Below are 13,874 nucleotides of genomic sequence, written 5' to 3' on the forward strand. Positions count from 1 at the left end.
ACTCCCAAAGTACTGTAAAAGTCTATAAGATGTCTTAATCTTATATACTTTGAGTCAGCAATCCCCTTCAACTGTAATACATAACAATGTACTAAACTACAATATACATTGCCACCATACAGTGCCCCAATAACAAACAGTATCCAAATAACACTGCCATTTAGTACCTTAGTAACAAAAATTATTCAAATAATACTGCCATATAGTGCCTCAATAACAAACAGTATCCAAATAATACTGTTACATAGTGCCCCTAAATCAAACAGCTTTTAAATGAAACTGCCATGTAGCGCCCCAATATCGAAATTATAAAAATAATATTCCCATATAGTACCTCAATAACAAACAGTATTCAAATAATACTGCTATATAGTAGCTTAATAACAATCAGTATCCAAATAACATAGTCATATAATGCCTCAATAACAAACTGTATCCAAATAATACTGCTACATAGTGCCCCCAAATAAAACAGCATCTAAATAAAACTGCCATATAGCGCCCCAATATCAAAATTATTAAAATAATATTCCTATACAGTACCTCAATAACAAACAGTAGCCAAACAATACTGTTATATGGTAGCTTAACAACAATCAGTATCCAAATAATATAGCCATATTATTACTCAATAACAAACTATCCAAATAATATTGCTATATAGTGCCCCCAAATTAAACATCATCCCAATTATACGCTACATAAAGCCTTTGAATAAAACAGCATCCAAATAATAGTGCTACATAGCTCCCAAATATCGAACATTATACAAATAATACTGCCATATGGTAGCTCAATAACAAACAGTATCTAAATAACATTGCCATATAATTCCTCAATAACAAACTGTATGCAAATAATACTGCTACACAGTGCCCCCAAATAAAACAACATCCAAATTATACTGCTACATAGAGCCTCCAAATAAAACAGCATCCAAAAAATAGTGCTATATAACTCCCAAATATTGAACATTATTAAAATAATACTGCCATATAATAGCTTAATAACAAACAGTATCCAAATATTGCCATATAATGCCTCAATAATAAACTGTATCCAAATAATACTGCTACATAGTGCCCCCAAATCAAACTGTATCCAAATAATACTGCCATATAGTGCCCCAATTTTTAGACATTATTTAAAATAATACTGCCATATAGTACCTCAATAGCAAACAGTATCAAAATAATACTTCCATATAGTAGCAGAATAAGAAATAGTATCCAAATAATGATGCTACATAGTGCCCCCAAATCAAATAGTATCCAAATAATACTGCCAAATAATGCCCCAATAATATCAAATAATATCATATTGCGCACCAATAACGAATGGTAACCTAATAATACTGCTATATAGTGCCCAAATAACAAATGATATATATTACATTAACCTATAGTGCAACGATAACAAACATTATCCAAATAATACTGCCATATACTGTCCTGAAGTGGCCCAACAACAAATGGTTACCAAAATAACATTGCCATATAGAGTCAACATTTCCTTTTTTTTTTTTCTGTGATTATTTTTTTATTTTTTTTACCGACAAGCATGAATGAATATTATGTAGTATTAATATTCTTATCATAGATCATTTAAAGGGGAATCTTTTAATAAATACTGTAAGTCCTTTGGAGTTGGCTGTGCTGATAACTATATACTGAGCAGCAAATAAGGAGCGTATACCTGATCAGATGCTCAGTACGGGCCGCCATGTATGCTCTAACAGGACTGTGAGCGGGATCGCCGCCCTTCCCCCGCACCGCCAGTAATTAGTACAGAAAACAATTACCGGCTGGCGAGATGCGGCTCCACCAATTATTTTTTAATCATAGAAATAAGAGAAAGTTTTATAAAAGCCGAGGACTATAATGGATGGAGGGGGTTAGTGCGGCTTTGTTAATGATCTTACAAGCTGTGAACATCATGCGGGAAAATAACTCTCATTTATGTCAATTTATAAAGGGCGTCCGGTCTGCTTCATGTCAACCAGTGGTTATAACTGAAGAAACACTCACAAATTTACAAAACGTATGCGGCAGTCCTGAGAGGGTCCAGCAGAGGGCAGCACCTGCAGGATTGATGGGAGCTAAAGTTTCCAGTCTGTCATAGTTATGGGCAGGCTGACACAAGGGATTCTGCAAGGTTTAGGCCCTGCTTCACACTCCTGTGGATGTTTTTACGGTCAGGAAACACTGATCTGGAAGCCATTCATGAGGCTTCAGAAAACCATCAGTGTTTCCTGACCGTAAAAATAGAGGAAAACAGATAAAAAAAAAAAACATACTCACCTGCTGCAGACCGGCTTCTCCCTCTATCTTCAGGCTTTGCGAGCATGTGAGTGACGTAAAAACACAGGAGTGGGGGGCCTGGAGGGAGAGAGCGGCCTCTTGTTGCCAGAGGTATGATGCTGCCTCCGGCCAGAAGAGCGGTTGACAGGGCCGAGAACCAATGGCTCCAGGAGCACATACAGTTAAAGGGCCAGCATCAGCCCTGGCGACACTTGTTTGAGTGCTAATGCTGGCCAGGGCCGCCAAGCAGTGCTCCCAGAATTCTGGACACTTTTCAAATGTGCATCTGAAGCTCTCTGAAATTCCAGATGCCCCCATAGAACCTATGAGACATCCATATCCATATGAGAAATGTCCTATAAATTCTATTTTCCGGCACGGACACCCTTCAGTAAAAATCTTGAAGGGTGTCACTGCTCAGTAAAACCCTATGGGTCAGGAAATCTGTCCTAATTTACTGATAAATCCGGAAAGATTTTCCTAAAGTGTTATGGGGGCCTTAACATCAGTTTGTGGGCTGACGCAGTGTGGGTGGTGCGCTGCATGTATAGTGCCCAGTCCCAGAGCTTGTGCGGTGCCCTTGATGTTACGTGTGCAGACAATGAGCCAGACACAGAGACAGATGAAATAGGACACAGTTACATTGAACAATTTGGTAAATGAATCTTCCAGGATGATGGAAGCAAAGTGACTTGCAATATAAAAATTGCTGGAGTGGAATTCACCGGAAAGAGAAAGTGAGGCATCGGGATTCCAGATATGCTAGGTCATGCTAGTCCTTTTATGTTCTACACAATTCCACAGGTTTTCTTCTGAGGGGTGCACACATCAGGTTTTAAACATAACATTGAAGGGGTGTTATGCTCAAACATAACTTTTCATATCTTGCTGCCCATGGTGAGACTGAGACTAACAATTCCTCCATACTTGTTATTATCTATTCAGTCTTCTTCCCCCAGTTCTGAGCTGCTGCTTTCTGCTGAAGACACAAAATCTGTGTGTGAGCCTCTCTCTCTGTCTCCCCCTCATCCCCCCTCCCTTCTGAGACAGCTGATGTAAACAAGTCCCTGGCAGACTTTATCTGCAACATTGTAGCTTCTTTGTAATACTGGGAGGGATAATCACAGTGAATTCATCAGCAACATGACCTCAGAATAACCATCTCAGAAGCTACAATGTTGCAGATGAAGACAATCAGGGACTTGTTACATAAACTGTCTCAGAAGGGAGGGGGGGAAGAAGGAGGGGGAAAGGCTAACATACCGATTTATGTGTTTTCAGCAGAAAGCAGCAGCTCAGAACTAGGGAAAGAAGAATGAATAGATAATAACAAGTATGGAAGGAATTGTTAGCCTCACCAAGGGCAGGAACATATGAAAAGTTATGTTTAAGTGCAATACCCCTTTAAAACACACTAAATTGAGCTTCAATGCCCACTCTAGGGTGCAGGTCATTTGCAAAATCTGTAGCTTAGCAGCTACAAAGTCTCTAGGCCCAGCCTGAAGCCCTGAAAGGTCCTAGTACACTATGGTGTTCCTGTACAACTTTTTCCTGCAGACTCCGCCCTTGATCCACCAGAATGGACTAGGAAAGTGTTCCCCAAGCTGGAAGATCCTTACTTTGGAGGCCGGGCTGGACAAGCTCTTCCCTGTAACTAAAATATTCCCAAAGGTTGGCTAAAGAACAGTGTAAGGGCCCTATTACATGGAGGGATAATCAGCCAAATTCGGCCGATATCGCTGAGTGTAACAAAGACAATCATCAGCCTAAGATGACAAGTTTAAAAATCATTGGCTGCCAACTGCGAATCGCTACATGTAATAAGTAGTGCGGCTGACGACTGATGAATGTGTGGGCCAACCTTGATAATTATTGAAGCGCGAATGTGGCGCTCCTGGCACTATCACAGTAGCGTGCGGTGTTCCTGGCACTGTCAGTGGTGTGAGTCTCCCACTGCTCTGCACTATGATGAATGACATAATAAATTGCTATGACATGATTAAACCCCAACCCATGTAATAGCCAACCCCCCAATATTGTCCCATGTAGAAGCCAATCCAACCAAAATTGTCCCACATATTAGCCCTCCCCAATAGTGCCCAAATAGTAGTCAGCCCTCCCCAATAGTCTCATATAGTAGCCAGCCCTCCCCAATAGTCTCATATAGTAGCCAGCCCTCCCCCATAGTCTCATATAGTAGCCAGCCCTCCCCAATAGTCTCATATAGTAGCCAGCCCTCCCCATAGTCTCATATAGTAGCCAGCTCCCCAATAGTATCATATAATAGCCAGCCCTCCCCCAAAGTCTCATATAGTAGCCAGCCCTCCCCAATAGTCTCATATAGTAGCCAGCCCTCCCCATAGTCTCATATAGTAGCCAGCTCCCCAATAGTATCATATGATAGCCAGCCCTCCCCAAAAGTCTCATGTAGTAGACAGCCCTCCCCAGTAGTCTTATATAGTAGCCAGCCCTCCCCAATAGTCTCTTATATAATAGCCAGCCCTCCCCAAAAGTCTCATGTAATAGACAGCCCTCCCCAGTAGTCTTATATAGTAGCCAGCCCTCCCCAATAGTCTCTTATATAGTAGCCAGTCTTCCCCATATTCTCTTATAAAGTAGCCAGCCCTCCCCCATAGTCTCTTATATAGTAACCAGCCTGCCCCCATAGTCTCATATAGTAGCCAGCCCTCCCCCATAGTCTTTTATATAGTAGCCAGCCTGCCCCCATAGTCTCATATAGTAGCCAGCCCTCCCCCATAGTCTTTTATATAGTAACCAGCCTGCCCCCATAGTCTCATATAGTAGCCAGCCCTCCTCCATAGTCTTTTATATAGTAGCCAGCCTGCCCCCATAGTCTCATATAGTAGCCAGCCCTCCTCCATAGTCTTTTATATAGTAGCCAGCCTGCCCCCATAGTCTCATATAGTAGCCAGCCCTCCCCATAGTCTCATATAGTAGCCAGCCCTCCCCCATAGTCTCTTATATAGTAGCCATGGCGGGCCAGATGTAATTCAAACTCTGAATTGCCCGGCAGGCCAAAAATAATGGCACCACGCCATGGGCCAGATTTGGCCCACGGCCAGAGTTTGACATGACTGACATAAGGTTTGTTGTCTGTAACAATGAAGCAGGTGACGTTGGCCTATGAGCTGTATACACAAAGCGGTGTAAAGTTGCTCAAATTTAATTTTTTTCATAAGCATTGGAGTATTAAAAAATCCTTAAAGGGGTACTCCAGTGATTTTTTTTGTCTTTTCAAATCAACTGGTGTCAGAAAGTTATATAGATTTGTAATTTACTTCTATTTAATAAATGTAATAATTCCCTTAAAGGGAACCAGTCAGTAGGAGTGTGCAGCTATGGTCCCCAGAATCATATATTCTTGCACATGGGTTAGATGGTCACAACTATCCAGGTTTGGGTGGTGGTGTCTGTTCGGGTTTCCTGTGTGTATACAGTGGTTTTATTATTAATTGTTGTTTTTATATGTTTTTTAGATTGTTTATGGACCCCTTATGTTCCGTCAAGTGATGGAGTTCTGTTTGCCCCTGTTCCATCTGGCGCATCTTTTTGGAGACACATTGTATAGCTACCATCCATCTTACACTTCATAGACACTGGGGTTGTACTCTTTGGACAATTTTATTTTATTTTGGAATCATTATGCCATCATAAGTACCATTACATCATTATTTTATATCTTTACATTTCTCATTTTTTGACTATAATAGAGCTCTGTTACACGTTTGGTCTTATTTTTGATCTTCATACACATTGACACACACATTGATATGTGTCACCACCTTCTTGATTTGGTGTGCATATATATGTAGAATGTGGACAGGTGTGGTATTGTAAGTTTTTTTTCTGTGGGTGGGGGTGGGGGTGGGATGTTTTTTCACTTTGGTTATACTTGTAATTATTCACTTTGTTTACTCATTTATCTACAATATAGTTTCACATATGTAGCTGTCACCTTAATTATGTTTTAATCTGTTGTCAATTAAAAAAAAAAAAAAAAAAAAAAATATATATATATATATATATATATATATATATATATATATGTGTTTTATCCATACATGGTACCATAAAAAAAAAAAAATTATATATATATATATATATATATATATATATATATATATATATATATATTTACCTATCCCGGGGTATTTTAGGACCCACACAGGGCGTCTAGAGGCCGGACTCTCCATTAAGACAGGTATAAGAAGGACGTAGGGTTAGGGATTTTTTACCTCCTAGAGAAAGCTTTGCGCGAAACGTGCGTTGTAGGGGAGCGTGCACACACTGCTAAACCACAGGTAGTATGATTGATATGTGAACTTGTCTTCTCCTTATGTTTACAATTTCGGGCCATTGGGCTTTTGTGTAATAATAATATACAGCAAGGGGATTGTGCAATGAATCATTACTTATAGACTGCCATACATCTTGTTTACTGATTCTTGTGCAATACTATTCGCAATTTCCTGTGGATCATTTTCTGTCCTTATGTACATGGCTATTTGGCTTCTTTTATGAAAATGTAAAATCGTGTTTTTATGAAATTTGATAATAAAGATTACTGATATTGAATACAATAGTGTCCTTTTTATAGGAGATAGTGTAATGAGCTGAGGGACCAGCTCTTTGTGGTCAGGATGGGAGTATATATATATCCCCAGAATCCTAGTATAGAGCTTGTGGCACGTATTGGCGGAGGCTGCAGCAGTAGCTTCAGTAAGGAGAAAAAGTACTTTTATTCTACCGCGTGAGACAGGGAGCGGGGCGGCAACTAGTCATCTGGGCTATATTTATATATAAATAGATATACACATATTCTTGTCTATCTTACCACACAATGGGGGAGATTTATCAGACATGGTGTAAAGTGACACTGGCTCAGTTGCCCCTAGCAACCAATCAGATTCCACCTTTCATTTTCCAAAGAGTCTGTGAGGAATGAAAGGTGGAATCTGATTGGTTGCCAGGGGCAACTGAGCCAGTTTCACTTTACACCATGTTTGATAGATCTCCCCCAATGTCTCCCCTCTGGTTTTCTATGGTAGAAGTAGGTAAAAAAGGTCAAAAGATTGGACTGGTGAAGAGGAGGAATAGAGAGAAGTGATTGGAGGAGTGAGAAGGAATCCTTGTGGTGTTTTTTTTCTCCTTATAAGCAGCTGCTTTCTGCAGGATAATAATAATAATAATAATAATAATAATAATAATAATAATAATAATAATAATAATAATAATTTTTATTTATACAGCGCCAACAGATTCCGCAGCACTTCACAATGCCTCGACCACCCTGCAGACATTGTTCAGGAATGAGAAACATGACTCTGCCTCTGATTTCCCCAAATCTCTATCAGTTCTATCATCTGTGGGATGTGCAGGAGATACAAGCCGCTCAGTATACAGGATCTGCCGCTAACGTCTTGGTACAGGGCGCCTTCAGTTTCCATTGCCAGCAGCAAGGTTGTAATGCTAGAAATGTACACTAGATGGTGACATCTGATAACTCTTCTCATATGAAATGCAGGAGCTGCTCTGTGTTACCGTGAAGGAGACTGACGATAATGATGATATAATCATATATTAATATATTAAGATGGATCTGTCCTACTTAAAGTGATGGATAGATCAGTGGATCAGACAAGGATGTCATCTGCATTGGCCGACACAATGTTATGTGCCATTTCTGATCACTCCCAAACTGAAAGTTAGAGAACATGCAGAAGGATGGTGGTCTGATATGCTGTACATATAATGCAATAAGAACGCGGAATTTGTCAGGGCGTCCGGTTTCTAAGCAGTTTTTGTCCAATAACCTACACTGAGTAACCCTTTATAGTCTAGTTCAGGGATGAGTACCCCCAACCCCCTCCACACACACACACATACAGCTGTTTGTGCTGCCTCTCTTGCTTTTTACTACATTAAGCTACAGGTCATTATACTGTCTGGGGTGACGTATCATTTCATGTATATATGGACCCAGTAGGCCATTGGGATGATAATGGGTAAATCACCATCTTAAGTCGCTCAGATGGTACTGGTTCAGTCACATACTGGTTGTGCTATCAAATATAATCCCTAAATACATGTGTTACTAGGATACCTGACTGCTTGTTACATCTACTGTATGAAAATATAGGCTTAATGTAGCTGAATGAATGCATATCATTTAAAGGGGAACTCCACCTACAATTATCTTCTGACTCATGACACAGAAAGAAACAATGATGAGGGAGTTCTACCTATTTCCACAATCAAGCATCCTAAACAATCCCCTCTGGCATTACTTGTAAATGTTCGCCTTTCCGAAATATTTTTTTTTTATTGGATTTTAAGGCTGGCTGCAATACTTCAATGTGGCCACTGGATGTCACTGTTGCTGTCTTTTTTGTTACACAGCTCCCTCCTGTGTAAAACTTGGAATAGAGTGTACTGCATGGTGATAACAACGCTGGGAAATATCAAGTTCTATATGGTCTAGAAAAAATTGTGCAGATAATTAAAATTTAATTTAAAGGGACAGCAGATACATTGGCAATTGCAATAGTAATAGATATCTGATCTACTCACATCAAACTCGTTGAGGGCGGCGGCGAGCTCCCCAATGCCCGTGTGACCCTGCTTCTCATCAGTGGGGGACGTGGCCTGGGCGGCATTCGAGATGCCAGCAATAGCCTCCTGCACTTGTTTGAACACATAATCCCGGTTGGCCCTTGTGGCCGCCACGTCAGGGTGGCGCAGGAAGGCTTGTGAGGCCGTGTACAGCATTGTGGCATTCTTCTTCAGAGCCCCGCGGGCCGCTGCCATCTCATCCCTGCAATGTGGGTCCTTCAGTTCCTACAGAAAGGAAGAAGAGACTGATCAGTACAGTCCAGAGCTACTTTGTTACTATATGGACTGCTTCATTGTTAGTATTAGGCTGTGTTCACACATTGCAATATCATTGCGTTACTGCATCATATTTGTGAAGATACAACAGTGTCGAAACAGTACTGCAATAAAACTCCAACACGGCCTTAGGAGGTACAGCACACCTCCCGACTTTTCAGACGGCCAAAGAGGGACACTTGTGGGTCACGCTAGGAAAATTTCTATACTTTTTAATTCAATGATGCAGTCACACATACAGGATCTGCTGCAGATTGATGCAATCACGCATACAGGATCTGCTGCAGGTTGATGCAATCACACATACAGGATCTGCTGCAGGTTGATGCAATCACGCATACAGGATCTGCTGCAGGTTGATGCAATCACGCATACAGGATCTGCTGCAGGTTGATGCAATCACACATACAGGATCTGCTGCAGATTGATGCAATCACACATACACGATCTGCTGCAGGTTGATGCAATCACACATACAGGATCTGCTGCAGGTTGATGCAATCACACATACAGGATCTGCTGCAGGTTGATGCAATCACACATACAGGATCTGCTGCAGGTTGATGCAATCACACATACAGGATCTGCTGCAGGTTGATGCAATCACACATACAGGATCTGCTGCAGGTTGATGCAATCGCACATACAGGATGGGCTGCAGATTGATGCAATCACACATACAGGATCTGCTGCAGATTGATGCAATCACACATACAGGATCTGCTGTAGATTGATGCATCACACATACAGGATGGGCTGCAGATTGATGCAATCACACATACAGGATCTGCTGCAGATTGATGCAATCACACATACAGGATCTGCTGCAGGTTGATGCAATCACACATACAGGATCTGCTGCAGGTTGATGCAGTCACACATACAGGATCTGCTGCAGATTGATGCAATCGCACATACAGGATCTGCTGCAGATTGATGTAATCGCACATACAGGATCTGCTGCAGATTGATGTAATCGCACATACAGGATCTGCTGCAGATTGATGCAATCACACATACAGGATCTGCTGCAGATTGATGCAATCACACATACAGGAACTGCTGCAGATTGATGCAATCACACATACAGGATCTGCTGCAGATTGATGCAATCACACATACAGGATCTGCTGTAGATTAATGCAATTGCACATACAGGATCAGCTGTAGATTGATGCAATCACACAAACAGGATCTGCTGCAGATTGATGCAATTGCACATACAGGATCTGCTGTAGATTAATGCAATTGCACATACAGGATCTGCTGCAGGTTGATGCAATCGCACATGCAGGATCAGCTGTAGATTGATGCAATTGCACATGCAGGATCTGCACCACATGATGGAATAATATGTTAGCTTGGGTCTATTATACACCTACTATACACTTATTATAAACCAAACACTTTCTAGAGCAACATAGAAATATAAATAATGCAAATCTAATTGAAAAAGAGGGACATGTAAGAGGCAAAGAGGGACAAAGGGATGTGGGTCAAAAGTAGGGACTGTCCCTCTAAAGGAGGGACACTTGGGAGGTGTGGTTACAGTACAGTACAATATGTTATAATGTTACTATAGGGAGCTATGTAGACTGTTACTCTGTTACTATTTAAAGGGAAATTATCAGCAGGTTAGACAAATCTTACCTGCTGATAGCCTCCTATTGCGCACATGCGGCCAAGGGGGAAGGTATGTCTCTCATCTTCCTCCTTGGCGCCATTCCCGTTCTGTTAGCAGTGTAATCCTCAGTACGGAGCACTGTTATAGGAGCACTGCCTCGCACCCAGAGCGCTGATCTCTACTCAGCACTCTGGGGGTTGGGCAGTGCTCCTAGAAGTGCTCCATACCGAGGAGCACTGTTCGGTCAGTATAAAGTCACTGTGTGGTTACAGAGGTTTTGGTGCTATGTAACCGGAGAGCTGACCATACAATGCTAGCACCCCCAGGATTCTCTGCTACTGAATGCCAACACACCGCAGCTGTATATGTGCACAGTGAAGACTTGTCCCAGTCTGTGGGTGCTTAGTAATGGCTGTTAATCAATACCAAGCCATGTCTGTAAGTGCACAAAGAACGGGGACTTCCTGTGTTTGGTCTCTTTTTTTTTTTTTGAACAGAGAAAAGACCAAATATCAACAAAGAGGGAGCATGAAGCACAGTGTCTCAGAAAGAGAGACACCTAGTGGCCATATAGATAACATTGATTTAAACATAGAAAACAAAAAATAAATAAATAAATAAAAAGTATAATGCAAAACTGCTTGCCATCACAATATATTGATTTAAAAAATAAATAAATAAATAAAATTGTGGCAGTGCCTTTAAAGGGGTTGTCCAGCGAAAATCTTTTTCTTTCAAATCAACTGGTTTCAGAAAGTTATATAGATTTGTTATTTACTTCTATTTAAAAAATCTCAAGTCGTCCCATACTTATCAGCTGCTGTATGTCCTGCATGAAATGTTATTTTATATTCATTCAGACGGAGTGCTCTCTGCTGACATCTGTGGCCGAGACAGGAACTGTCCAGAGCAGGAGAGGTTTTCTATGGGGATTCATTAAAAACCGAGACAGAATCTCGGCCAGAGATGTCAGCAGAGAACACTGTGTCAGACTGAAAATAAAACACCACTTCCTGCAGGACATACAGCAGCTGATAAGTATGGGAAGACTTGAGATTTTTTAATGGAATTAAATTACAAATCTATATAACTTTCCGACAGCAGTTGATATGAAAGCAGTTGATTTTCGCTGGACAACCCCTTTAATGCCCATGTAAAATCTGCATGGACTACTACATTGTTATTATTAGGGTCTGCATGGACTGCTATATGTAGCTGGAATCTGCTCCACCCATAGCTGATATATATTTTAGTCTGTGGTGTCTGCCTCTTAATAGCCGCCACTACATGAGAGAATGTGCATGGCACAAGATAATATTGATAACATTCTACTGCAGTTACCTATGTCAGCCACTGGGGGGCAGTAAAGATACCGACAACTGTGTGTGATATCACTATCAGAGAGAGATGACTCCACCAGCCACAGAATATATATTACCTGCTGCCTTCTTGCTGCTACGTAATTTAATTTAACCATCTCTTTGCCAAATTCCTTGAAGCGGTGGGCGAGGTCTTGCTCGTTTGTTGCATTCTTTACAGTTTCAAGAGCTTCTTCTACCTGGAACACAAAAAATATTTGTATATATTTATTATTGCAACAACAGCAGCAATATCTATTACATTTAGATTTTGAACGTCACAAAGATTTGAGGAAAATAGGAGGATGGTTTCCTGCACATAACAGTATTATTGTGTCCCAACCAAAGAAATCATCAACTTTGAGATAATACTAGTGGGGGGCGCTATTGCATTGATACCTATAGAAAATTTTGTAAAAATATCAGTGGTGAAAAGTGGTACTGCAAGTGGCAGAAGTAAAATGAGAAAGTAAATGTTGAGAACCATAGAACTGTATAAAAAAAATCTTTTTTTTTTTAGTCAGTAAAAAACAGTGTACAGTATATACTGTAAATATCATATAATAGCAGCTTTAATAAGAGACATTGAAGCCCTGAAGGTAAAACACCTAACTAACTTCTGTCTTTGGAATTAACAACACAAATATAAATGCCCCAAACCAGAGAGCGAAGCACACTGACCTGCACTTCTCCCAGCTATAACTAAGGATCAGAGGGATCTGAGAACCTAACTGATCTTAATTGTTAAGACGTCTATGCAATAAGCCAAAAGTTTATTTCACCCCTTCAAAACTGGATTTTTTTTTTGTAATTTGAATTGACCCTTTCATTTAACCATGAAGTATTAGATCCGAAGAGTCCGGGAAAAAAGATATTTGTGGTGTAAAATGTATAGAGGTAGGATCTATTAGCAAAGTGAACATGGAGGCTATGGGGGCCTTTAGAGGAACTTTGGCTGCCATGTTGCCCGATCAGCACTGCACAACCCCTAGCAACCAATCAGATTCCACCTTTCATTTTCCAAAGAGTCTGTGAGGAATGAAAGGTGGAATCTGATTGGTTGCTAGGGGCAACTGAGCCAGTTTCACTTTCCACCATGTTTGATAAATCTCCCCCATTGTTCTAAGCTGAGCTTTGTGCACAGCCTCATAGGCATACATCCAAAGAAGGTGTGGGGGCTTTGTTTGCCCCAATTGGCCTAGTAGGTCAGTGGCACTTTGTAGTTACATTTGTGGGGTGTCAATTAGTGGCAGAGGCCCCCAACTTTGTCTAACCATCTAGATTATACAGTCAGAGTTATCACTGATCCTGGTCATCACAGCTGGATTCCAGCTCCCAGTCACTTGTATCATATGTGCAAATTTCTGATAAAGGGGAACTCCAGAGGAAAAAAAATATTTTCAAATCAACAGCTGTCAGAAAATTATACAGATTTGTGACTTACTTCTATTTAAAAACCTCCAGTCTTCCGGTACGTATCAGCTGCTGTATGTCCTGCAGGAAGTGGTGTATTCTTTCCAATCTGACACAGTGCTCTCTGCTGCCCCCTCTGTCCATGTCAGGAACTGTTCAGAGCAGGAGAGGATTTCTATGGGAATTTGTTACTGCTCTGGACAGTTCCTGACATGGACAGAGGTGGCAGCAGAGAGCACTGTGTCAGACTGGAAAGAATACACCACTTCC

At 40.9% G+C, this 13,874-nt stretch overlaps 1 protein-coding gene across 13 annotated transcripts in view; it reads right to left on the reverse strand.

Annotated features, from left to right (window-relative positions):
- The window catches only part of CTNNA2 (catenin alpha 2), a 1,387,623-nt gene that overhangs the window by 1,110,443 nt on the left and 263,306 nt on the right, over positions 1-13,874 (reverse strand). For 11 of the 13 annotated variants that reach the window (XM_069977183.1, XM_069977185.1, XM_069977181.1 and 8 more), the window contains 2 exons: positions 12,272-12,391; positions 8,892-9,158 (listed from right to left, as the gene is read on the reverse strand). In XM_069977183.1, coding sequence (XP_069833284.1) covers positions 8,892-9,158; positions 12,272-12,391 — 387 coding nt within the window. Of the gene's footprint in view, positions 1-7,155; positions 7,208-8,891; positions 9,159-12,271; positions 12,392-12,872; positions 13,148-13,874 lie in introns of those variants that run through there. The other 2 variants (XM_069977188.1, XM_069977192.1) reach the window with 2 other exon arrangements.

Source organism: Dendropsophus ebraccatus, chromosome 7 (genome assembly GCF_027789765.1).
Source record: "Dendropsophus ebraccatus isolate aDenEbr1 chromosome 7, aDenEbr1.pat, whole genome shotgun sequence".
Classification (NCBI taxonomy): Eukaryota; Metazoa; Chordata; class Amphibia; order Anura; family Hylidae; genus Dendropsophus; species Dendropsophus ebraccatus.